The 26,307-nt window shown below is 44.7% G+C and overlaps 1 protein-coding gene and 1 long non-coding RNA gene across 2 annotated transcripts; both read left to right on the forward strand.

The window, feature by feature from the left end:
• Positions 1–638: 638 nt before the first annotated feature.
• On the forward strand, positions 639–1,580 carry LOC147990530 (uncharacterized). Its single transcript, XM_087538271.1, has one exon. It carries the CDS (start codon positions 639–641, stop codon positions 1,578–1,580), a length of 942 nt encoding a protein of 313 aa, XP_087394397.1.
• Positions 1,581–7,548: 5,968 nt separating this feature from the next.
• Positions 7,549–10,302, forward strand: LOC147990531 (uncharacterized). The gene is made up of 4 exons (XR_015609166.1): positions 7,549–7,812; positions 7,925–8,137; positions 9,237–9,336; positions 9,700–10,302. It is a non-coding gene; the product is annotated as an uncharacterized LOC147990531 (long non-coding RNA).
• The last annotated feature ends 16,005 nt before the right edge of the window (positions 10,303–26,307 follow it).

Consider the following 26,307-nt stretch of genomic DNA (forward strand, 5'->3'; position numbering starts at 1 on the left):
TGGCTACCAATTCAAACACAAATTCAGGCGCACCATTCGGCCATACGGCTGGGGATGAGAGACCTGACACCGCAACATACATCGCAAGAGCATCTGCGACTTTATTACATACCCTCGGGCAATATGAAATGTGAAAGAAATTAAATTTTAAACAAGAAAAATATTTAATCTCCTTGAAGAGGATCCCATTTATTGCCAAATCAATATTAACCTTCAGTACATCATATCCTGGAGGAATCCATCAATCCTGTAGCAGCGTAGTAGTATCCTTCTTTTCCTCAACCAACATAATATCCTATACTACACTCTTGACTCGCTTGATTACAGTTGTGGTATTTCTCAGCGGCTCGCCTGCTGCCTACTGGAGTATGCGCTTTTATATAACTTTATGCAAGTGATGCACCTAGTACTAGACTCATAAACATGTAAATTTTGCTATACGTTTGTGTTGTGATTTTGTACATTATGTAACAGTAAGTGAACTTGCTTTTCCTCCTCGGTGCAAGTTGTTTTTGTAGGTCATGTATCTTACTGTGAATTGATGTTTTGCAGAGCATGTTTCCTGGGAACTGCTAGTAAACATGTTTCCTCATTGATTATTTACCATTGATTAAGTTGGTCTTTTCTCTATAATGCAGATGGATAGATCTTGGATTCGTGGCACACTGTTCTCTCGAGAGTACGTCAATGGTGTCAAAGAGTTTATGAACTTAATTCAAGAAAAATACAGCGAGGATGAAGAAATACTATGCCCATGTAGAGAATGCCTTAATCACAAATACTGGCATCAAGCTGTTGTGAACAAGCACATATTGATGCATGGCATGGAAAGTACATATACTCGCTGGATATATCATGGAGAAGTCTTCAATGCAGATGTTATTGAGCATCCTATTGATGTGCATGACTCCGAGGATGGTAACAATGGTGCTGACCGATTTGAAGAGATGTTTGGCGACCTACGCGCATCAGTAGAACAAGATCAGAAGGAAACTGAAAATGAAGACGGTAACAATGATGCAAATCCTTCTAAGACTGAGTCCTTTTTGAAGAACGTGAGGAAAGAGGCAAAGTGGCACCTTTATCATGGTTGTACCAAATTTTCAAGGTTCTCATTTGTGGTGAATCTTCTTCATTTGAAGTCATGCCATAGGATCACAAATATTGCATTTACTGACATTTTGAAGCTACTGGCTGAAGCATTCCCTCAAACCAATACACTCCCAAAATCTTATGACGAAGCAAATAATCTTCTAAAGCAATATGCCAAGCATGACAACTGCCCAGTTTGTGGCATGTCAAGGTGGAAAGACCCTGCTAGAAAGAAGATACCACAGAAAGTTCTCACGCATTTTCCATTGGTGCCTAGGCTGAAGAGGATGTTTCTTTCCAAAAAAGCATCAGAAGAAGCATCGTGGCACAAGCTAAAGAGGCAACCAAGTGAGAAGGAAATGAGCCATCCAGCTGACGGTGATGCGCGGCAAGATTTTGATAAAAAAATATCCAAAATTTGCAGAAGATGCCAGAAACATGAGGCTTGGCATTGCCATTTATGGGTTCAATCCTTTCGGAAACTTTAACACAACCTATAGTATGTGGCCTGTATTTGTTGTGCCATACAACCTTCCACCTTGGGCATGCATGGATCAGTCAAATTTCATGATGGCTCTATTAATTACAGGTCCTAAATCACTTGGCAAGCACTTTGATGTCTTCCTACAACCACTTGTAGAAGATTTACTTGAGCTTTGGAAGGGTGTGCGTACATATGATGCTCGTGAAGGAAAAATGTTTGATCTTCATGCTGCAGTTCTTTGGTGCATTCCCGATTACCCAGCTCTGAGCACTCTTTCAGGGCGTACCACAAGAGGCTATGCTACATGTATTCATTGTGACAAACACCCTCTTTCCTAGGGCCTAAGGCACAAAATTGGGTATATTGGGCATTATCATTTCCTTCCAAAGGGACATCGTTTGCGACGAAACAATGAATTTGTTGGTCTTCATGAACGCAATGATGAGCCAGGTAAATGCTGGAATTTTGTCTATTTTGGGCCTAGCCCAATAGCAGTTTCAGAAATTCCTAATAAATCCTAGAGGCCCACGTAGCTCATTCGTGCAAGGCAAGAGGTGGAACAAAAGTTTAGTCCCACATTGCTAGTTTAGAGGGAGTTGGACCTCTTTATAAGCGAGGTTCTTTCCCCACATGTATGAGCATGAGAACAAGAGGGACATCCACGCGTGCTCCTCCTCCGCCGCCCGCCTCGCCACACCACGTCTCGTCACGACGTGCCGCGGGTTGCGGGAGTGAGCCGAGCCGATGTCTAAATTTTTGCCACACACGATGGGTATACGAAAGGTCACGTGGGAGTTGAAACGTTTTCTGTAGTGGACACTGAATTCGAACGGCGTGCCTCTTCGACCGCTGCCTGTTCGCTTCGTCTTCCTTCGTTGCTTCACCTCCCACTGCAGCCTCTTCGCATCCTTCTCCTGTGCCTATATAAGAGAGGTGGCTCCTCTCCAGAGAGACACAACAGAAGCTACTCTTCCTCTCGCCACAAAGTTCCGAGCACTGCGCTGCTGCTACGTTCTTCCCCATCCCGTCTTGCGGCGTGCACCACAGGTCAGGACAGTAGGCCTCTGGAACCGCACCTTTTGAGTCCTGTACGGGGGAAGGGTGATAAGGTTTTTGGGGAGTGCTCCGCGCGAATACTGGCTTCTTCATCACGGACTCCGACGACTACTTCCCCGGCGTCCACGACCTCCTCCACGACATGGCAGGCGAGGACACCGACCCCAAGTCCAGCGCTTCTGCTGCTGCTGTCCCGTACGTGTTCTTCTCCTTTCTGTTAGAGGTCCTGCTACAGTTCCTTCTTCTAGTATTTTCCCTAGATATGTTTTACTCTATTTCATATATGCAACTTGCTATACTGTCTACTCTAGATATGTTCAGTTACAGTCCATATATGAAGATGTTGTTTACCTTCTCTTTGTCAAATCGCGTGCCTTGTTTTGTCACTGTTATATTAGTCATGCTTTATCTAATATTTCTGCTAATAAAATCATTTGGTAAATTGCTCATATTTCCAACAGTAAATTCTCAAAGGAAGAGTTACAAGAAGAATTGGAGAAGGTTAGACCTTGGTGACAAGAAGAAAGCAGGAAAAGAAAGCGTTCTGACTTGGGCAGCAATAAGGCTCATGTGCCAATTTGGAGTCGGAGGGTTTGTTTGTGGGATTTGGATTATTGGGATAGATTGAAGCTGAGACATAATCTTGATGTCATGCATATCTAGAAAAACATTTGTGAAAACCTCATTGGGACAATTCTCAACATGGAGGGGAATATGAAGGACACACTTAATGCTAGGCTTGATCTCCAAGATTTGAACATTAAAGAGGAGGGAGTTGCTTTCGAGGAAGGATGGAAACTCATATGAGATGCCTCGGGCCCGGTGGCATAGTGGCAACAGGTTGTTTCTCCCACTCGGAAGACCAGGGATCGGATCCTGCTACTATCGTTTTTCCTCACTCATTTTTCTCACCCACCTCATCCCCGTGTATGTCTTCATGGCCCGGCCCGCGGGGCGTGGCATCCCTATTGTTTTTCATTTTTTTTATTTTCTTATTTCTGTTTTTTTGAATTAATTCGAGATTGACAAATTTTAAAAAGTTGCGACTTTTCAAAAAAATGGTCGAGAAATCATAAAATGTCTACTGATTTAAAAAATGTTCAAAAAATCATAAAATTTTCGTGGTTTAAAAAAATGTCGGTAATTTTACAAAAAATTGGCAAATTATAAAAAAATTCAATTTGGAAAACAATTGTTGGGAAATAAAACCATGTTCCTGATTTTGAAAAAATGATCATGTGTACAAAACATATTAACGAATCTAAAAAAATATCCATGGAATTTTAGAAAATTCTCAAAAAATCAACTTTTCTGTGAATTTCAAAATTTCCCCTAATTTAAAAAAACCATCGATTCAAAAAAAATTGTCAATTCAAGATGAAAGATTTAGTAGCCGACTATCCAAGATTGTACATGTGTCCTCGTGTGCGGTGAGGAAGACGTGGGTTGATCTATTGCCGCTCAGCGGGTGACACAACGACAACCACCTCTCCGTACTACAACCTTCGAGTGGTGGGACACCCCAATATCCTTACCATTTTTTTGCGTTCCTCCTCATCAAGCAAGGTGTTGTCACACCAATCCTAAGTGCCAAGGCGTAATCAAGCGATTCTCGTCTTCTTCTTTGATGTGGGCCATAGTAGCCGACGATCCAAGATTGTACATGTGTCCTCGTGTGCGGTGAGGAAGACATGGGTTGATCTGTTGCTGCTCGGCAGGTGACACAGCGACAACCACCTCTCCATACTACAACCTTGGAGTGGTGGGACACCCTAGTACCCTTACCGCTTTTTTGCGTTCCTCCTCATCATGCAAGGTGTCGTCACACCAATCCACAGTGCCAAGGCGTAATCAAGCGATTCTCGTCTTCTTCTTCGATGTGGGCCATAGTAGCCAATGATCCAAGAATGTACATGTGTCCTGGTGTGCGGTGAGGAAGACATGGGTTGATCTGTTGCCACTCGGCGGGTGGCACAGCGACAACCACCTCCCCATACTACAACCTTCGAGTGTTGGGACACCCCAGTATCCTCACCACCTTTTTGTGTTCCTCCTCAGCATGCAAGGTGTCTTCACACTAATCTGAAGTGCCAAGGCATAATCAAGTCGATTCTCATCTTCTTTTTCAACACGGGCCATAGGAGTCGACGATCCAAGATTGTACATGTCTCCTTTTGTGTGGTGCGGATGCCGGTGTCATGGCGACCGATTTGAGAAGGCGTGTCGGTAACTAACTTCATTGGAGTTGGCTAATACATAGTATGTAAACAAACATATGCTTTACCAATTCTAGTAACAAATAAAATGCTGGTGCCATATATATATATATATATATATATATATCCTTTGTAATGTTCTAAATATCATTTGGCGGCAAGAATACCCGTGCACATGTACAATTTTATCTCCAACAGCGCCAAGCCAAAAAGTCCACCATCGTAAATTGACCGAATGACCCATCAAGGTGCCTGACAATTGCACAGAACCATTCTTCCACCAGGTGCCATCCGAAGGGCATGTTAGTAATTTTACACGCAAGAATACATAATCCCCACCGCACGCCCGCCCCTACCCCGCAGTTCACCGAATCCCCTCCCCATTCCCCTTTTGCCTCCACTACGGCCGGCCACCGCTTCACCTCCTCCACCGCCGGCCACCGCTTCACCTCTTCCAGCGCCAAGCATGACTGTCCTCCCTCTTCCACATCCACGGCCGGTCACAACCCCACCCCCACTACCGGCCAAGACCTCCCTCCTCCCCACCATCCGCCTCCACCGAACCCTAGAACACGCGGTCACCTCCTCCACCTCCGGCCACCGCTTCATCTCTTCCACTGCCAAGCATGACTGCCCTCCCTCTTCCACATCCACGGCGGTCACGACCTCACCCCCACTACCGGCCAAGACCCCCCTCCTCCCCACCATCCGCCTCCACCGAACCTTAGAACACGCTGTCACCTCCTCCACCACTGAGCAAGACTCCCTCTTCCGCATCCACGGTAGGTCACCACCCCACCCGACTATCGGCCAAGACTCCCGCTCCCCCCTCACCTTCCGCTCCACCGAACCCTAGAACCCCAACCATGGGGAAGAAGACCACAGGGAAGAAACACCGAGGAGGCAAGACAGTAGTAGCAGGTATAACCCCTCCGCATGCCTTTAATATTCTCTGTTTTTGCTTGTGCTTGATTTAAATTGATAGTGATTCTGGTTCTAATATTGTACTGCTAGTGTTCTAGTTCTAGTAAATAATGCAATGGCCAAATCGATAGTGCTTCTGGTTCTGGCCAAATTGATAGTGCTTTATTTAAATACACACTGAACATTTTTATGGTGCTAGTGCTTCTTGAAAAATTGATAGTGCTTGATTTAAATTGATAGTGCTTCTGGTTCTAATACAGTATAAAAATTGATAGTGCTTCTGGTTCTAGTAAATACTGCAATGGCCAAACGCCTCTCGGTTTTGCCAATACTAAAGAATACCAAAGTATTTGTATAGTGTGGTATTTCTTGACTACAAGATCTAATACTGTGGTTTCTTAATACTATGGTTTTCTAAATATTGTGCATCCAAATACAGCCGAATAAGATCCTTGTGCTTCCAAGTGTAGATTTGGTTCCCGTATTGATGCAAACTCAATAAAAACAGTAATTTGTTATTACTCTTATGCACATAGTAATTCGTGTTTACATCTGTACTCGTCTTAGAACGACCACTACATCCTATGGAAGTGTCGCGCCTCAAAATGTTCATGAGGAACAATGAAAGGCTGCAATCACTTGGACTACCTACATTATCAATATTGTTTGCAAACAAAGCTGTCATTTCACCTGAAAAAAGAAAGCTCGAGCATACTTGAGATGAATCTGAAGCAGAGTACCATCCTAAAGAGGAGGATACTAGTGAAGGAGACTTGTCTGATGATAGTTTAATAGATGAGAGGGAAGTACTACAAGACTTAAAGTCCACACCATCTCCTAGCTCAAAGTTGAAGCTGCTAAAATCCTCCGACTAGTCATTCCTAGATATGTTGCTTGTTTGCTATTGCAGCTGAATTTTTGTTACACTTTGTTGATTTAACCATGTTTTCATTTCTATCAGGGGTTGAACGACTGTAGGAAGACTAGTGAGGGAACTAATAAGAAAAGATCTACTGCCATGGCCCCTGGAGGAATCAAGCCTCGGCCTCCTAAAAGAATTCATGCGGAGCTTCCAACGAATGCGTGAGTCACAAGGTCAAACAAAAGACTATTACTAGATGCTTATGCAAGTCCTCAAAGTGAAGGGGTGTCAGATCCTAAACATCAAACACCAATTGCAATCCATAAGCCAACTGTTTCTGTGCCTGAAGCTGAAGAAACTGTTCCCAACTTTGATAACCACACACATGGTGTTGAAGGCAAGTTGTACTATCATTCTAATGTTTTGTCTTATGGTTCATTAGCCCTATTCATTAAATTTGATTGCAAGACGAGCATACTCTCACAGGATGCCTTTTTTTAATAGATGGTGACTGTGCCCATCGTAATGATGACTACTGGATGAGCAATGGATCTGATCTCATTGCCCGTCATGATGATGGCAACCATATGGACTTTGAAGCTGGTGGTAGTGCCGAACCTTGTCAGCAAACACAATCTGAACCTGACAATGACACTCAAGGCATGTTATAAAATCCAAAATCTTTCTAGCATGTTATTTGAGTTACAACAGTGGTGCTTTTTGTTAAACTGGACTAATAATTGGTGGATCTTAAAATAGTTCTCTAAAATTAGACTGAAGCTATGAGCTTAATTCATGTTGTTCTAGTTACTCATTTTGAACGATGTTCTCCATTTATCAGTGCACTTTTATACTTCCTAATTTTCATTGATATATGTATACATTCTGATTTACCTTCTTTGTAGGGCCACGATCCTATGAGGAGACAAGGGAAAGGGGGTTAATATTGGAAAAGGCCTGGAAAGGATAAGTCGATGTCGGGGGGGGGCAAGCTGCCGCTTGTCATTCCAGAAGGGAGGTTAAGGTCGGAGACACCTCTTCTTCCTGCAAAGTTTGCAACCAAATGCAATGTCACAGTCAGAGGCCATGTGCCTATGTTTAAACGCTGGAAGGATTACAAGGACCCAGGCGGAAATGTCCGAGAAGGGATCTTCTAGAACTTTGTAGGCAAAGTTGGTGTAAGTACATGATCCAACCCTTTCTCAGTCAAATGGCTAGTAACCTATCAATTTTGTGCTATTTTAATTATGTGCAATCATGATTCTTACACATGTTCTTTCATCTGACTAGAACAAATTTGAGATGGACGTAAAAGCTGTGCCCGTTAGGAAGGCTTGTACGCAAATGCTGAAAGGTGCAATTCGCCAACAATGATACATGCTCAAGCAGAAGTATTTTGATCCTTTCCCACTCAATTTGGTGACGAAAACTTCTCCAGTCCACTCGATAACTGATGACCAGTGGAATGAGCTTGTTGATAGCTGGAAGGATCCCCCAAAAATGGTACATTTATTCTTGGAGACAAATATTATTTTGTCGTTGCCAACCACCCTTATTATTGTTTCTTGTACTTCAGTACTGAACGCAACACTCGACTACATCCTTTATTAGCTAGTAGCATCAAAATTGGATGGTTATAACCCATTACTCATGAGTCAGAGGTCCTGCAAGTTACCAGACTTACATTTAGGAAATAATAAAATTTAATATATATGTAAAGCAAAAACATTATGACTTATTCACTTCTTTGCGTGGTTGTCAATTAGCTTTGTCATCCATATATTGATTATGACAACTCAACGTATGATCGAAATGTCTACTCTGATGTAATACACTACCATAAAGCTCCTGATCAGGAAGTACTTGAAAACAACCTTCTGTATACTATAGCTCATATTTTAGCATGAGGTTGTCTGTTAGAAGATCAATCAATTAAAGTTGCAGTGTTATTGTGTGAACATCATGAACCTCAGAAATGTCGGGGTGTGTATATAAGATGAATCCTTCTTGAATATTTATTTGTTTCCATAATAACTCTTGAATAAATGCATTTAGCTAACCAAATCACTGATCCATGTAGAAGATATGTGGAATTAACAAAAATAACATTGCTCAAGTCAAGTTTCATCACACTACTGGTTCGCGTAGCTACCCTGTGCACTGTTATAACCTGGTAAGTCAAACATGTGTCTGGGGATGTGCAAATAGTTTATGTGACAGTAACCGGTAATTGTTTTCATGAGATTTTTCTGCCTGGTCTTCATAAATGTTATTGACCATAAGTTCATGTAAACCTTACCATTGCAGCTATTGTTCTTCTCTATATTAAATTTTTGATGCTAGCATGTTAAGGTTCGGTGTTTTGGGCTCGAACTATATCTGACCTCTGCTGCTCCTGCTATTGTTAGGTACATTAAGTACGATAGTTCCTTAGTTTGCTAGCAGGAATGAATATAACTGCTCCCTTGCCTATAGCCAATACATGCCTTTTGCACTTAATGGTATCTCATCGTGAATAAATGAATAAAGTACAGTTCAATATTGGTACTATACATGTTGTTTCTTCACAAATGTTAGCTTGATGCTTATATGTTGTTTTCAGGGAGACAAATACAAGGAGAAAGAACCCACTGCACTGGATTTATTCAAAGAGTGCCACCGCAGCAGCAAAAAGACACACCGATGTTGTGCAAGCTGCAATTGTAAGTCAGCTTTCAAAGATCACCACCCATCAAAATGTTAACCTTTTGCCATAGATCCAGTAGTAGGATAATAAGTAATTGCAAAATATACTTGTTATTTTATGTCCTTGTGCTAAAATACTAGTTGTGTTCTGTCGTTGTGTTATAATACTTGCCACCTTTTGCCCTTGTGTAAAGTACTTGCTATTTTCTGTCCTTGTGCTAAAATACTTGTTGTCCTTGGCCTACAGTACTTGCAGCATACATGTAGTGACTAGAGTATAATTACATGTCTACATCTGTACATGGAAATGTGGCATACATATAGGCAAAACCTATTTGTCTCCTGTTTTGCTCACCGTGTTCATTTGCTTGCATGGCTAGCATGAAATGGAAGAGAAAGGTACTCAACCTACAGAAGATGGCCAACAATCCAACTCTGCAACCAAGGCTGTGGCTGAAGTTCTTACTAAGCACACTAAGAAGCCAATGTTTCTTAAGCATGTGGGGGTCCAGCACGTGCATGAGAGATCCAGTCGTAGCGACCATGAGGCAGAACAGGAAGCACAGAAGAGGGGAAATGCCGAGCTTCGGGCCCTTGTTGAAACCTTGAACAATGAGTTACAAGAATCAGAAGAAGCAAGGATCAGGCAAGAAGAAGAAAGGACCAAGCAAGAAGAGGAGAACAGGAAAAAGCAAGCTGAGCTGGAAGCTAAATTAGACTTTTTACTAAATAAGATTCATCCAAGATAAGCTCATGAGTAAGTTGTTTGTCCAAGCAAAATTCTGCTGGAAGCTGTGAATGTGTTGGAACCTACCTTCTGCTATATGTTATTTTGTAGTGCAAACTGCTTATGATGTTGCTGGATGCAAACTAAGTATTTTGCTGGTAGATGGAAGTTGTGTTGGATGTGTTATGTTTGATGGTTAGTGGATTAGGACATGGAAGTTTATTTATGTTGGATCACTACTTATGATATTGTGATGCTGGAGTTTAATTTGTATTTGTGATGATGTGCATCTGTTCTGTCTATTTTACATTGTTGTTGTACCAAAAGAAAGTTCTTCATTGTTGTCGACCAAAATTGGTTTTTGAGCATTAATGGGCTAGATTTGGTATAGTGTAAACAGGCTGAGAAACAACATACTGGAGCATCAGAAACGGGCTAACAGATAGATGTTTTTTTAAAAATATGGGCCCGAGAAAAATTAATGGGCCAAACAGTCCTGTATGCCTTATTTTTTTCCGGATATTCGACCTGGCTCGACAAATTAACTAGGCCGAAATAATAGGCCCAAAGGGTAGAGGCCCAGATGAAGCCACATCAGATCCACGTGGGGCGGGGCGGGCCGAGCGGGGCCGGGGGCCTGATCAGTGACGGTCAGGTACCGTCATGAATCTGTGACGGCTAAGCATTCTATCATGGAGTGTGCTGGTGGCAAATCATGACGCACGATACATGACAGATTCTGAATCCGTCACGGAGGACAAGGCCTGACGGTTTTGTGCACTGTTGTGACGGTTTATATCTGTCGCAGATAAGCAGGTTTCTTGTAGTGCTTGGCGTTCCGGAGCCGGCTGCCGGCGTCACACCAGACTTGGGTGTTGGCCACTGTTGGGTAGCTAGGTTAGGCCCGTGCGGGCCTCCCCCTCTTCTCCATGTTCTTCCTGGTGCTCTGCGTCCTCGGGTCCTGGCCCTCGAGCGAGCTCAGTCGCCACTGGTATGCCAGGTCGCGATGTCATGGTCAAGGCCAGGAGGTGAGGGCTAGAGAGCCAGTAAGAGCTCCAGAGTCTCGATGCTCGGGAGCCCCCCTTTAATGCGCAAGCGAATCACATGGGAGAAGAGAGAGAGTCTGTGGTGATGCCCGTTGTAGCCCTTAGGTAGTTCCTGCAGGTCAACACGAGGAGGGGAACAAATCGCCGCGGTGATCGCCTATCCGTTGCTGGCTTGTGGAAGGGGACCCCTGCTGCGGAGAGCCCTCGGGGCGTGTACAGCCCCGCCCTGGCACGTGACTTGCACGGCGGGGCTGGAGAAGGTGTATCTGGGTGCTCGTGAGCCAGCATGGGACTCACGAGGCCCTACCTCAAGGCGGGTTGCACCTAGCCTTGGTTCTTGATGGCTATGGAGTTCCTGCGAGATGGTTAGACAACCTGCACCGAAAGGATTTCCTAAGGCTATCGCACGAGAAGGCCAAGCACCAACGACCCCGGGAGGTGACGTGAATGGGGCTGGCCCACCAGACAGAGATCAGCCGTTGGGTTTATCTACGCTGAAGGGATGGGCCCGAGCACAGACGCTGTGCCTAGCCTTCTTATGCGAAGGATCCTGAAGAAAGACAATCGGCGCGCGGCTCCCATGGTAGGTGACAATCAAGCAGGTGATAACCATAGATAGATTATGCATGAGAAGCAAATTGGCTCAGGTAATCGCAGGAATAGTATATGCCATTGGGTCAGACCCGAGCGACTTGGGGATGATGCAGCCCGAGGGGCGCTCCCAGCAGAGTGAACTAAAGATGCAAGCAGATACACGCCGCAGGGATGGACCCACGTGGCCTGAGGATGATGCAGCCCGAGGGGAGCTCCCAGCAAAATGAACTTGGAGAGATGTCACCAAGTTTCGTTGCTGAAGGAGTGTTGGGGTAGCTGAAAACGCGTAGCGAAGAAGTCCCCCCTCATGTGCCGCTGGGTCCCTGAGCCTTGGGAGGCTCTGGAGGCTCGGGCGGCCTCCTGAGGACCGTCTCCATCTCCGCCAGTACTGAGTGGTGCTTGGCCTCCTGACCTGCCATGACGCTCCGCAGGTGGCGCTAGAAGGCAGCAGCCATGCTCGGCAGGCCCAACGGCATGCGAACGTAGCTATGAGGTGGACCCTCACAGCGTCCAACACGCGAAGGCCAGAAGTGCTCCTGAGATGCGGCCCAGTTGAGCCCTGGGATGTTGATGCAAACGCGCAGCTCATCACCCTCGCCGGGGTGGGGAGCAGCGCTAGGTGGGCGGCGGTCGGCACGAATTGCTCTTGCTTCCTGAAGCTCCTGAGTGGCTTCGTCGACGAACTCCTGAGCGCCAGGTGCTCTTCGCCTGACGCCCTCCTAAGGGAAACGTGCCGCGAAGCATGCCTCCACGTGGTGCCCGAGCGCCTCCCTCATGATGTTGGGCAGGCCTGAGGCCCTCCAGAAGAGAGCCCCGAGCCCTGCCCGAGGATAGTGCTGGGCGCACCTCCCTATGCGTGGGAGGGAGGCGCCCCAGGCGCTGGGGCGGATCCTGAAGTGGTGCCGCTGGAGGTGCCGCTTCCTTGAGGTCTTGTGTGGCGCAACTGCTTCTTTTTCTTGGGATTGGTCTCAGGAGGGTACTGCGCTGCGTTGCTGTCGGGTCTTCAAGTGATGCTTCTTGGAAGGCGCGCTCGAGGAAGCACACCTCGTCTCTTTCTTCGCAGGGGATGGTGATGATTCCGCCGCTTCCGGGCATCTTGAGGACATTGTAGCCGTGGTGGGCGACTGCCATGAATTTGGCTAGTGCTGGGTACCCGAGGATAGCATTGTACGTCAAACGCATGTGGGCGACGCCGAAGTCGATGAGCTCGGTGTGGTAGTTGTCGCACTGACCGAAGGTGACAGGGAGACGAACTTGCCCTATCGGGGTGGTAGAGCCGTCAGTCACTCCTGAGAAGGGCTTGGTAGGCTGGAGCTCATCGTATGGCATTGGAAGGCTGTCGAAAGTCTCGACGGACAGGACATTAAGCCCTTCGCCACTATCGATGAGGGTCTTGGTGACTTGGACATTGCTGATGACGGGTGAACAGAGCATTGGGAGAACGCCTGCTGTTTCCACGCACTTGACCTGGTCTACCGAGCTAAAGGTGATGGCGTACTTGGACCATATAAGCAGGCGTGTGGCCTCGAGCCTGGGGAGGACTGCGTTCACCTCGTGAGCAAACTACTTGAAGACTCTCTGAGAGGCTGGGGCTTGAGCTCCGCCCAAGATGCAGGCGATAGCTCGCGGCTCTTGGAAGCCCCCAGCCCCGTCGTCCTGCTGCTGGTCGTCATTCCTTCTTGGCGGCGGCAGTAGAGGGAGGCTAGGGTTGCCCTGAGGACGGTCCTCACGAGGCTGGTCCCTCCAGGTGCCCTCACGAGGTTGGTGATAAAAAAGATTGCTTTGTGAAAGCGTGTTCTTCTAGTTTTGATGATAATAAGGATGAAGATCTAAAAATGATTGATGTGTCTCCTATTAAATCTTTGTTTTGCAATATGAATCTTGATAATGATGGGACTGGAGATGAGTCAACTTTAGTTAAAAGGTGTCCCAATGATTCGGAGTTTTTAGATCTTGATGAAAAAATTGATAAAAGTGGGATTGATGAGGTCAAAAATTTACATAACAATGAACCCACTATTTTGGATTTCAATGAATTTAATTATGATAATTTCTCTTTGATATATTGTATTTCCTTGTGCAATCCGTGCTAAATTCTCCGCATGCTTATAGTCAAAATAAAGCTTTTACTAAACATATCATTGATGCTTTAATGCAATCTTATGAAGAAAAGCTTGAATTGGAATTTTCTATCCAAAGAAAACTTAATATTAAAGATGAGTGGGAACCTACTATTAAAATTAATATTAAAGATCATGAATGCTATGCTTTATGTGATTTGGGTGCTAGCGCTTCCACGATTCCAAAAACTTTGTGTGATGTGTTAGGTTTCCGTGAATTTGATGATTGTTCTTTAAATTTGCACCTCGCGGATTCCACTATTAAGAAACCTATGGGAAGAATTAATGATTTTCTTGTCGTTGCAAATAGGAATTATGTGCCCGTAGATTTTATTGTTCTTGATATTGATTGCAATCCTACATGTCCCATTATTCTTGGTAGACATTTCCTTATAACGGTTCGTGCAATTATTGATATGAAAGAAGGAAATATTAGATTCCAATTTCGGTTAAGGAAAGACATGGAACACTTTCCTAGAAAGAAAATTAAATTACCTTAGGAATCTATTATGAGAGCCACTTATGGATTGCATACCAAAGATGATAATACATAGATCTATTCTTGCTTTTATGCCTAGCTAGGGGAGTTAAACGATAGCGCTTGTTGGGAGGCAACACAATTTTATTTTTGTTCCTTGCTTTTTGGTTCTTTTTAGTAATAAATAATTCATCTAGCCTCTGTTTAGATGTGGTTTTATGCTTTTAATTAGTGTTTGTGCCAAGTAGAACCATTGGGAAGACTTGGGGGAAGTTTTAGTTATCTTGCTGTAAAAAACAGAAACTTTGGCGCTCACGATATTTGCTGCCATCGTTTACTGGAGAGTGCGATTAAGTTCATTCTTTTTGAAGATGATTAATAGATAAATTCCTCACGTCCAGAAATTTATTTTAGAATTTTTGGGATTACATAAGTATTCGAAACCCACAGATTACTACAGACTGTTCTGTTTTTGACAGATTCTGTTTTTCGTGTGTTGTTTGCTTATTTTGATGCATCTATGACTAGTAACGGAGGTTATGAACCATAGAGAAGTTGGCATACAGTAGGTTTAACACCAAAAGAAATAAATAATGAGTTCATTACAGTAACTTAAGTGGTGGTTTGTTTTCTTATACTAACGAAGCTCATGAGATTTTCTGTTTAAGTTTTGTGTTGTGAAGTTTTCAAGTTTTGGGTAAAGATTTGATGTATTATGGAACAAAGAGTGGCAAGAGCCTAATCTTGGGGATTCCCAAGGCACCCAAAGGTAAAATTCAAGGACAACCAAAAGCCTAAGCTTGGGGATGCCCCGGAAGGCATCCTCTCTTTTGTCTTCTTCTATCGGTAACTTTACTTGAGGCTATATTTTTTCACCACATGATATGTGTTTTTCTTGGAGCGTCTTGTACGATTTGAGTCTTTGCTTTTTAGTTTACCAAAATCATCCTTGATGTACACACCTTTTGGGAGAGACACACATGAATTGGAATTTGTTAGAATACTCTATGTGCTTCACTTATATCTTTTAAGCTAGATAATTTTGCTCTAGTACTTCACTTCTATCTTTTAGGGCACGGTGGTGGTTTTATTTTATAGAAATTATTGAAATCTCATGCTTAACTTATATTATTTTGAGAGTCTTATAGAACATAATATTAATTTTCCTTGGTTATAAAATTAGTCCTAATATGATAGGCATCCAAGATGGGTATAATAAAAGCTATCATAAAAAGTGCATTGAATACTATGAGAAGTTTGATACTTGATGATTGTTTTGAGATATGAAGATGGTGATATTAGATTCATGCTAGTTGAGTAGTTGTGAATTTGAGAAATACTTGTTCTAAAGTTTGTGATTCCCATAGCATGCACGTGTGGTGAACCGTTATGTGATGAAGTCGGAGCATGATTTATTTATTGATTGTCTTCCTTATGAGTGGCGGTCGGGGACGACCGGTGGTCTTTTCCTACCAATCTATCCCCCTAGGAGCATGCACGTAGTACTTTGTTTCGATAACTAATAAATGTTTGCAATAAATATGTGAGTTATTTATGACTAATGTTGAGTCCATGGATTATACACACTCTCACCCTTCCACCATTTCTAGCCTTTCTAGTACCGCGCAACTTTCGGCGGTGCCATAAACCCACCATACGCGTTCCTCGGAACAGCCATCATACCTACCTATTATGGCATTTCCATATCCATTCCAAGATATATTGCCATGCAACTTTCCACCGTTCCGTTATTATGACATGCTTCAGCATTGTCATATTGCTTTGCATGATCATGTAGTTGACATCGTACTTGTGGCAAAGCCACCATTCATAATTCTTTCATACATGTCACTCATGAGTCATTGAACATACTGGTACACCGCCGGAGGCATTCACATAGAGTCATATTTTGTTCTAAGAATTGAGTTGTAATTTTTGAGTTGTAAGTAAATAGAAGTGCGATGATCATCATTATTAGAGCATTGTCCCAAGTGAGGAAAGGATGATGGAGACTATGATTCCCCCACAAGTCGGGATGAGACTCTAGACGAAAATCAAAAAAGAAGAGGCCATAAAAAAGAGAGAAAAGGCCCAAATAAAAAAATGAGTGAAAAAGAGAGAAGGGGAATGTTACTATCCTTTTACCACACTTGTGCTTCAAAGTAGCACCATGATTTTCATGATAGAGAGTCTCCTATGTTGTCACTTTCATATACTAGTGGGAATTTTACATTCTAGATCTTGGCTTGTATATTCCAATGATGGGCTTCCTCAAAATGTCCTAGGTCTTCATGAGCAAGCGAGTTGGATGCACACCCACTTAGCTTCTTTTTAAGCTTTCATACACTTATAGCTCTAGTGCATCTGTTGCATGGCAATCCCTACTCCCTCACATTGATATCTATTGATGGGCATCTCCATAGCCCGTTGATATGCCTAGTTGATGTGAGACTATCTTCTCCTTTTTGTCTTCTCCACAACCACCATTCTATTCCACATATAGTGCTATGTCCATGGCTCACGCTCATATATTGCATGAAGATTGAAAAAGTTTGAGAACATCAAAAGTATGAAACAATTGCTTGGCTTGTCATCGGGTTGTGCATGATTTAAATACTTTGTGTGGTGAAGATAGAGCATAGCCACACTATATGATTTTGTAGGGATAACTTTCTTTTGCCATGTTATTTTGAGAAGACATGATTGCTTAGTTAGTATGCTTGAAGTATTATTATTTTTATGTCAATATTAAACTTTTTCTTTGAATCTTTCGAATCTGAACATTCATGCCACAATAAACAAAATTACATTGAGAATTATGTTAGGTAGCCTTCCACATCAAAAATTCTGTTTTTTTCATTTACCTACTCGAGGACGAGCAGGAATTAAGCTTGGGGATGCTTGATACGCCTCCAACGTATCTATAATTTTTTATTGTTCCATGCTATTATATCATCTGTTTTGGATGTTAATGGGCTTATTTATGCACTTTATATTATTTTTGGGACTAACCTACTAACACAAGGCCCAGTGCAAATTGTTGTTTTTTTGCCTATTTTAGTGTTTCGCAGAAAAGTAATATCAAACGGAATCCAAATGGAATGAAACCTTTGGGAGAGTTATTTTTCCAACAAACGTGATCCAGAGGACTTGGAGTGGACGTCAAGCAACCTACGAGGAGGCCACGAGGCAGGGGCGCGCCTACCCCCCTGGGCGCCCCTCCACACTCATGGGCCCCTCGTGGCTCCACCGACCTACTTCTTCCTCCTATATGTGTTCACATACCCCAAAAACATCCAGGAGCACCACGAAACCCTATTTCCACTGCCGCAACCTTCTGTACCCTAGAGATCCCATCTTGGGGCCTTTTCCGGAGCTCCGCCGGAGGGGGCATCAATCACGGAGGGCTTCTACATCAGCACCATAGCCTCTCCGATGATGTGTGAGTAGTTTACCTCAGACCTTCGGGTCCATAGTTATTAGCTACATGGCTTCTTCTCTCTCTTTGGATCTCAATACAATGTTCTCCTCGATCTTCTTGGAGATCTATTTGATGTAACTGTTTTTGTGGTGTGTTTGTCGAGATCCGATGAATTGTGGGTTTATGATCAAGTTTATCTATGAACAATATTTGATTCTTCTCTGAAATCTTTTATGTATGATTGGTTATCTTTGCAAGTCTCTTCGAATTATCTGTTTGGTTTGGCCTACTAGATTGATCTTTCTTGCAATGGGAGAAGTGCTTAGCTTTGGGTTCAATCTTGCGGTGTCCTTTCCCAGTGACATCAGGGGCAGCAAGGCAGGTATTGTATTGTTTCCATCGAGGATAAAAGGATGGGGTTTATATCATATTGCTATGTTCTTATGAACTTAATACTCTAGATGCATGTTGGATAGCGGTCGATGTGTGGAGTAATAGTTGTAGATGCAGAATCGTTTCGGTCTACTTGTCGCGAACGTGATGCCTATATACCTGATCATGCCTAGATATTCTCATAATTATGCACTTTTCTATCAATTGCTCGACATCAATTTGTTCACCCACCGTAATACTTATGCTATCTTGAGAGAAGCCACTAGTGAAACCTATGGCCACCGGGTCTATCTTTTATCACATAAGTTTCCAATCTATTTTGGTTTGCAATCTTTACTTTCAATCTATATCATAAAAATACCAAAAATATTTGTCTTATTATTATTATCTCTATCAGATCTCACTCTCGTAAGTGACCGTGAAGGGATTGACAACCCCTTTATCGCGTTGGTTGCGAGGTTCTTATTTGTTTGTGTATGTATGAGGGACTTGTGCATACTCTCCTACTGGATTGATACCTTGGTTCTCAAAAACTGAGGGAAATACTTACGCTACTTTGCTGCTTCGCCCTTTCCTCTTCAAGGGAAAACCAACGCAGTGCTCAAGAGGTAGCAGGTACGCCTTGAGTTCTTCAGTCCAACACTCCTCCTGGGGTTCAAGCGCAAGGACTAGGTGCGCTCCTGAGGTCGAGCCGCAGGCGGGAGATTATGAGGTTGGTGGCGGGGGGAGCTCTTCCTGAGGCGGCATAGGCTCCGCAGCTGGAGGGGCCACTGAAGGCTTGAAGAGCTGCTCCTTGAAGATGACGGGCTCCTGGGGCTGACGCCTTGATGCCCTCTTGGTGATATCATCAGCTTCCTTGTTTGTGCCGCAGGGCACATGCTGCAGTTCTAGGCCCAAGAATTGCTTCTCCATTTTGCATACCTCCATGAGGTATGGCTCCATATGCTCATCCTTTGGCTCGTAGACCATGTTGGAGAAGTTGACGAGGAGCTGAGAGTCGCCCTTGATGGTGAGGCGCTTCACACCCAAGGCCGCCGCAGCCTTGCGGCTGGTGATCAAACCTTCGTACTCCGTGATGTTGTTGGAGACCTTCTCACCCCACTAGAAGCGGAGCTGCATGGCGTAGTAGAGCTTGTCCTGGTTGGGTGAGATGAGTACAGCTCCAGCCCCCGCGCCCTAGCGCTTGAAGGCTCCATCAAAGTACATGACCCACCGGTCTGGTGCTTCGCTCCCTAGCGAGAGAGACCGATCCTTGCCTGCTTCAGGCATTGGAGCGTCAGTCCATTCTGCCACGAAGTCGCGAGCGCGGCTCCCTTGATGACCCTGGTGGTGTTGAACTCCAGCTGGAAGGCCTGCAGCTCGAGCTTCCACTCAGCGACCCTCCCCACTGGATTGAGGCTTCAGAGTACCCTCTCCAGCGGGTAAGCTGAGACGACCTTGATGGGGTGGCCTTGAAAGTAGTGGAGTAACTTGCGCGAGCCCATGAGGAGCGCGAGCACAAGCTTCTGCGACATGGGTTAGCGGGCCCATGCGTCTTGCAATACCGTGCTGACGAAGTACACCGGGTGTTCGATGAGGGCGGAAGCGTTGATGGAGTCCGGGATCTCCTGAGGCCTGGACGCCTCCTGAGGCTGGGGGACCTCCGGAGCATCGTCGCCCACCGGGGCCACCGCAGCCTCAGGAGCGCCGTTTTGTGAAGCTTGGTCGTCTGCTGGTGCCGCTATGGCCTCAGGGACGCCGTCTTGGGGCCGCACCATCCCGACCAAATCTGCAGCGCCGCGTGACAAGCTCTTGGTCTGGTGCTTTTCCCGGACGGCCACCAGCGCTGCACTAGCGGAATGAGGTGTGGCGGCCAGATAAAGCACTAGGGGCTCGAGAGGACGAGGCGCCACCATCACCGGGGGGCTGGTTAGATATCTCTTGAGGTCTTGAAACGCCGTGTCGGCCTCCGGGGTTTGTTGGAAATATGCCCTAGAGGTAATAATAAAAGCATTATTATTATATTTCCTTGTTCATGATAATTGTCTTTTATTCATGCTATAATTGTGTTATCCGGAAATCGTAATACATGTGTGAATAATAGACACCAACATGTCCCTAGTAAGCCTCTAGTTGACTAGCTCGTTGATCAATAGATAGTCATGGTTTCCTGACTATGGGCATTGGATGTCATTGATAACGAGATCACATCATTAGGAGAATGATGTGATGGACAAGACCCAATCCTAAACATAGCACAAGATCGTATAGTTCGTTTGCTAGAGTTTTTCCAATGTCAAGTATCCTTTGCTTAGACCATGAGATCGTGTAACTCCCGGATACCGTAGGAGTGCTTTGGGTATACCAAACGTCACAACGTAACTGGGTGACTATAAAGGTATACTACGGGTATCTCCGAAAGTGTCTGTTGGGTTGACACGGATCAAGACTGGGATTTGTCACTCCGTATGACGGAGAGGTATCACTGGGCCCACTCGGTAATGGATCATCATTATGAGCTCAAAGTGACCAAGTGTCTGGTCATGGGATCATGCATTACGGTACGAGTAAAGTGACTTGCCGGCAACAAGATTGAATGAGGTATTGGGATACCGACGATCAAATCTCGGGCAAGTAACATACCGATTGACGAAGGGAATTGTATACGGGGTTGCTTGAATCCTCGACATCGTGGTTCATCTGATGAGATCATCGAGGAGCATGTGGGAGCCAACATGGGTATCCAGATCCTGCTGTTGGTTATTGACCGGAGAGCAATCTCGGTCATGTCTACATGTCTCCTGAACCCGTAGGGTCTACACACTTAAGGTTCGGTGACGCCAGGGTTGTAGGGATATGTATATGCAGTAACCCAAATGTTGTTCGGAGTCCCGGATGAGATCCCAGACGTCACGAGGAGTTCCGGAATGGTCCGGAGGTAAAGAATTATATATAGGAAGTCCTATTTCGGCCATCGGGACAAGTTTCGGGGTCACCGGTATTGTACCGGGACCACCGGAAGGGTCCCGGGGGTCCACCGGGTGGGGCCACCTATCCCGGAGGGCCCCATGGGCTGAAGTGGGAAGGGATCCAGCCCAAAGTGGGCTGGGGCGCCACTTCCCCTAGGGCCCATGTGCCTAGGGTGGGGGAAACCCTAAAGGGGGCGCCCCCTTGCTTGGGAGGCAAGCCCCCCACCCCTTGGCCGCCGCCCCCCTAGGAGATTGCATCTCCTAGGGCCGGCGCCCCCCCTAGGCCCCCCTATATATAGTGGAGGGATGGAGGACCTCTTACCTTTGCCTTTGGTGCCTCCCTCTCCCTCTCCAACACATCCTCCTCCTCCATAGAGCTTGGCGAAGCCCTGCCGGAGTACTGCAGCTCCATCACCACCATGCCGTCGTGCTGCTGGAGCCATCTTCCTCAACCTCTCCTTCCCCCTTGCTGGATCAAGAAGGAGGAGACGTTACGCTAACCATACGTGTGTTGAGCGCGGAGGTGCCGTCCGTTCGGCGCTAGGATCTCTGGTGATTTGGATCACGTCGAGTACGACTCCCTCATCCCCGTTCTTTGAACGCTTCTGCTTGCGATCTACAAGGTACGTAGATGCATCCAATCACTCGTTTCTAGATGAACTCATAGATGGATCTTGGTGAAACCGTAGGAAAATTTTTGTTTTCTGCAACGTTCCCCAACAGTGGCATCATGAGCTAGGTCTATGCGTAGTTCTCTATGCACGAGTAGAACACAATTTGTTGTGGGCATTGATGTTGTCAACTTTCTTGCCGCTACTAGTCTTGTCTTGCTTCAACGGTATTGTGGGATGAAGCGGCCCGGACCAACCTTACACGTACGCTTACGTGAGACCGGTTCCACCGACTAACATGCACTAGTTGCATAAGGTGGCTGGCGGGTGTCTGTCTCTCCCACTTTAGTTGGAGCGGATTCGATGAAAAGGGTCCTTATGAAGGGTAAATAGAAGTTGAAAAATCACGTTGTGGCTTTCACGTAGGTAAGAAAACGTTCTTGCTAGAACCCTATTGCAGCCACGTAAAACTTGCAACAACAATTAGAGGACGTCTAACTTGTTTTTGCAGCAAGTGTTTTGTGATGTGATATGGCCAAAGTTGTGATGAATGATGAATGATATATATGTGATGTATTAGATGTTCATGCTATTGTAATAGGAATCACGACTTGCATGTCGATGAGTATGACAACCGGGAGGAGCCATAGGAGTTGTCTTTATTTTTTGTATGACCTGCGTGTCATTGAGAAACGCCATGTAAATTTCTTTACTTTATTGCTAAACGCGTTAGCCATAGTAGTAGAAGTAATAGTTGGCGAGCAACTTCATGGAGACACGATGATGGAGATCATGATGATGGAGATCATGGTGTCATGCCAGTGACAAGATGATCATGGAGCCCCAAGATGGAGATCAAAGGAGCTATGTGATATTGGCCATATCATGTCACTTTTATTATTTGATTGCATGTGATGTTTATCATGTTTTTGCATCTTGTTTACTTAGAACGACGGTATTAAATAAGATGATCCCTCATAATAATTTCAAGAAAGTGTTCCCCCTAACTGTGCACCGTTGCGACAGTTCGTTGTTTCGAAGCACCACGTGATGATCGGGTGTGATAGATTCTAACGTTCACATACAACGGGTGTAAGACAGATTTACACATGCAAACACTTAGGTTGACTTGACGAGCCTAGCATGTACAGACATGGCCTTGGAACACAGAAGACCGAAAGGTCGAGCATGAGTCGTATAGAAGATACGATCAACATGAAGATGTTCACCGACGTTGACTAATCCGTCTCACGTGATGATCGGACACGGCCTAGTTAATTCGGATCATGTTATACTTAGATGACTGGAGGGATGTCTATCTAAGTGGGAGTTCATTAAATAATTTGATTAGATGAACTTAATTATCATGAACTTAGTCTAAAATATTAACAATATGTCTTGTAGATCAAATGGCCAACGTAGTCCTCAACTTCAACGCGTTCCTAGAGAAAACCAAGTTGAAAGACGATGGCAGCAACTACACGGACTGGGTCCGGAACCTGAGGATCATCCTCATAGCTGCCAAGAAAGATTATGTCCTACAAGCACCGCTAGGTGACGCACCTGTTCTCCCTGCAGAACAAGACGTTATGAACGCTTGGCAGGCACGTACCGATGACTACTCCCTCGTTCAGTGCGGCATGCTTTACAGCTTAGAGCCGGGGCTCCAAAAACGTTTTGAGAGACACGGAGCATATGATATGTTCGAAGAGCTGAAAATGGTTTTCCAAGCTCATGCCCGGGTCGAGAGATATCAAGTCTCCGACAAGTTCTTCAGCTGTAAGATGGAGGAAAATAGTTCTGTCAGTGAGCACATACTCACTATATCTGGGTTGCATAACCGCTTCACTCAGCTGGGAGTTAATCTCCCGGATGACATGGTCATTGATAGAATCCTTCAGTCGCTTCCACCGAGCTACAAGAGCTTTGTGATGAACTTCAATATGCAGGGGATGGATAAGACCATTCCTGAAGTATTTGCAATGCTGAAATCAGCAGAGGTAGAAGTCAAAAGGAACATCAAGTGTTGATGGTGAATAGAACCACTAAGTTCAAGAAAGGCAAGGGTAAGAAAACCTTCAAGAAGGATGGCAAGGGAGTTGCCGTGCCTGGCAAGCAAGCTGCTGGGAAGAAGCCAAAGAATGGACCCAAGCCCGAGACTGAGTGTTTTTATTGCAAGGGAAATGGTCACTGGAAGCGGAACTGCCCCAAATACTTAGCGGACAAGAAGACCGGCATCACAAAAGGTATGTGTGGTATACATGTAATTGATGTGTACCTTACCAATACTCGTAGTAGCTCTTGGGTATTTGATACCGGTGCAGTTGCTCACATTTGTAACTCAAAGCAGGAGCTGCGGAATAAGCGGAGACTGGCGAAGGACGAGGTGACGATGCGCGTCGGGAATGGTTCCAAGGTCGATGTGATCGCTGTCGGCACGCTACCTCTACATTTACACACGGGGTTAGTTTTAAACCTCAATAATTGTTATTTAGTACCAGCTTTGAGCTTGAACATTGTATCAGGATCTCGTTTAATACGAGATGGCTACTCATTTAAATCCGAGAATAATGGTTGTTCTATTTATATGATAGATATGTTTTATGGTCATGCTCCGATGGTGAATGGTTTATTCTTAATGAATCTCGAGCGTAATGCTACACATATTCATAGTGTGAGTACCAAGAGATGTAAGATTGATGATGATAGTCCCACATACTTGTGGCACTGCCGCCTTGTTCACATAGGTGCCAAACGCATGAAGAAGCTCCATGCAGATGGACTTTTAGAGTCTCTTGATTACGAATCATTTGACACATGCGAACCATGCCTCATGGGTAAAATGACCAAGACTCCGTTCTCAGGGACAATGGAGCGAGTGACCAACTTATTGGAAATCATACATACTGATGTGTGCGGTCCAATGAGTGTTGAGGCTCGCGGTGGCTATCGCTATGTTCTCACCCTCACTGATGACTTGAGTAGATATGGGTATATCTATTTAATGAAACGCAAGTCTGAAACCTTTGAAAAATTCAAGGAATTTCAGAGTGAGGTTGAGAATCAACGTGACAGAAAAATCAAGTTCCTACGATCAGATCATGGAGGAGAGTACTTAAGTCACGAATTTGGCACACACTTAAGAAAATGTGGAATAGTTTCACAATTCACGCCGCCTGGAACACCTCAGCGTAATGGTGTGTCCGAACGTCATAATCGCACTCTATTAGATATGGTGCGATCTATGATGTCTCTTACCGATTTACCGCTATCTTTTTGGGGCTATGCTTTAGAGACTACCGCATTCACTTTAAATAGGGCTCCGTCGAAATCCATTGAGACAACACCGTATGAATTATGGTTTGGGAAGAAACCTAAGCTGTCGTTTCTAAAAGTTTGGGGATGCGATGCTTATGTCAAGAAACTTCAACCTAAAAAGCTCGAACCCAAGTCGGAAAAATGCGTCTTCATAGGATACCCTAAAGAAACTATTGGGTATACCTTCTACCTCAGATCCGAAGGCAAGATCTTTGTTGCCAAGAATGGATCCTTTCTAGAGAAAGAGTTTCTCTCGAAAGAAGTAAGTGGGAGGAAAGTAGAACTTGATGAAGTATTACCTCTTGAACCGGAAAATGGCGCAACTCAAGAAAATGTTCCTGAGGTGCCTGCACCGACTAGAGAGGAAGTTAATAATGATGATCAAGATACTTCTGATCAAGCTCCTACTGAAATTCGTAGGTCCACAAGGACACGTTCCACACCAGAGTGGTACAGCAATCCTGTCTTGGAAATCATGTTGTTAGACAACGGTGAACCTTCGAACTATGAAGAAGCGATGGCGGGCCCGGATTCGGACAAATGGCTAGAAGCCATGAAATCCGAGATAGGATCCATGTATGAAAAAGAAGTATGGACTTTAACTGACTTGCCCGTTGAGCGGCGAGCCATAGAAAATAAATGGATCTTTAAGAAGAAGACAGACGCGTATGGTAATGTGACCATCTATAAAGCTCGGCTTGTCGCTAAGGGTTATCGACAAGTTCAAGGGGTTGAATACGATGAGACTTTCTCACCGGTAGCGAAGCTAAAGTCCGTCCGAATCATGTTAGCAATTGCCGCATTCTATGATTATGAGATATGGCAAATGGACGTCAAAACGGCATTCCTTAATGGTTTCCTTATGGAAGAATTGTATATGATGCAACCGGAAGATTTTGTCGATCCTAAGAATGCTAACAAGGTGTGCAAGCTCCAACGCTCGATTTATGGGCTGGTGCAAGCATCTCGGAGTTGGAACATTCGCTTTGATGAGATGATCAAAGCGTTTGGGTTTACGTAGACTTATGGAGAAGCCTGTGTTTACAAGAAAGTGAGTGGGAGCTCTGTAGCATTTCTCATATTATATGTAGATGACATACTTTTGATGGGAAATGATATAGAACTTTTGGACAGCATTAATGCCTACTTGAATAAGAGTTTTTCAATGAAGGACCTTGGAGAAGCTGCTTATATATTAGGCATCAAGATCTATAGAGATAGATCAAGACGCCTCATAGGTCTTTCACAAAGCACATACCTTGATAAGATATTGAAGAAGTTCAATATGGATCAGTCTAAGAAGGGGTTCTTGCCTGTGTTGCAAGGTGTGAA

This window comes from Triticum urartu, chromosome 1A (genome assembly GCF_056163025.1).
Source record: "Triticum urartu cultivar PI428250 chromosome 1A, HENAU_Tu73, whole genome shotgun sequence".
Classification (NCBI taxonomy): domain Eukaryota; kingdom Viridiplantae; phylum Streptophyta; class Magnoliopsida; order Poales; family Poaceae; genus Triticum; species Triticum urartu.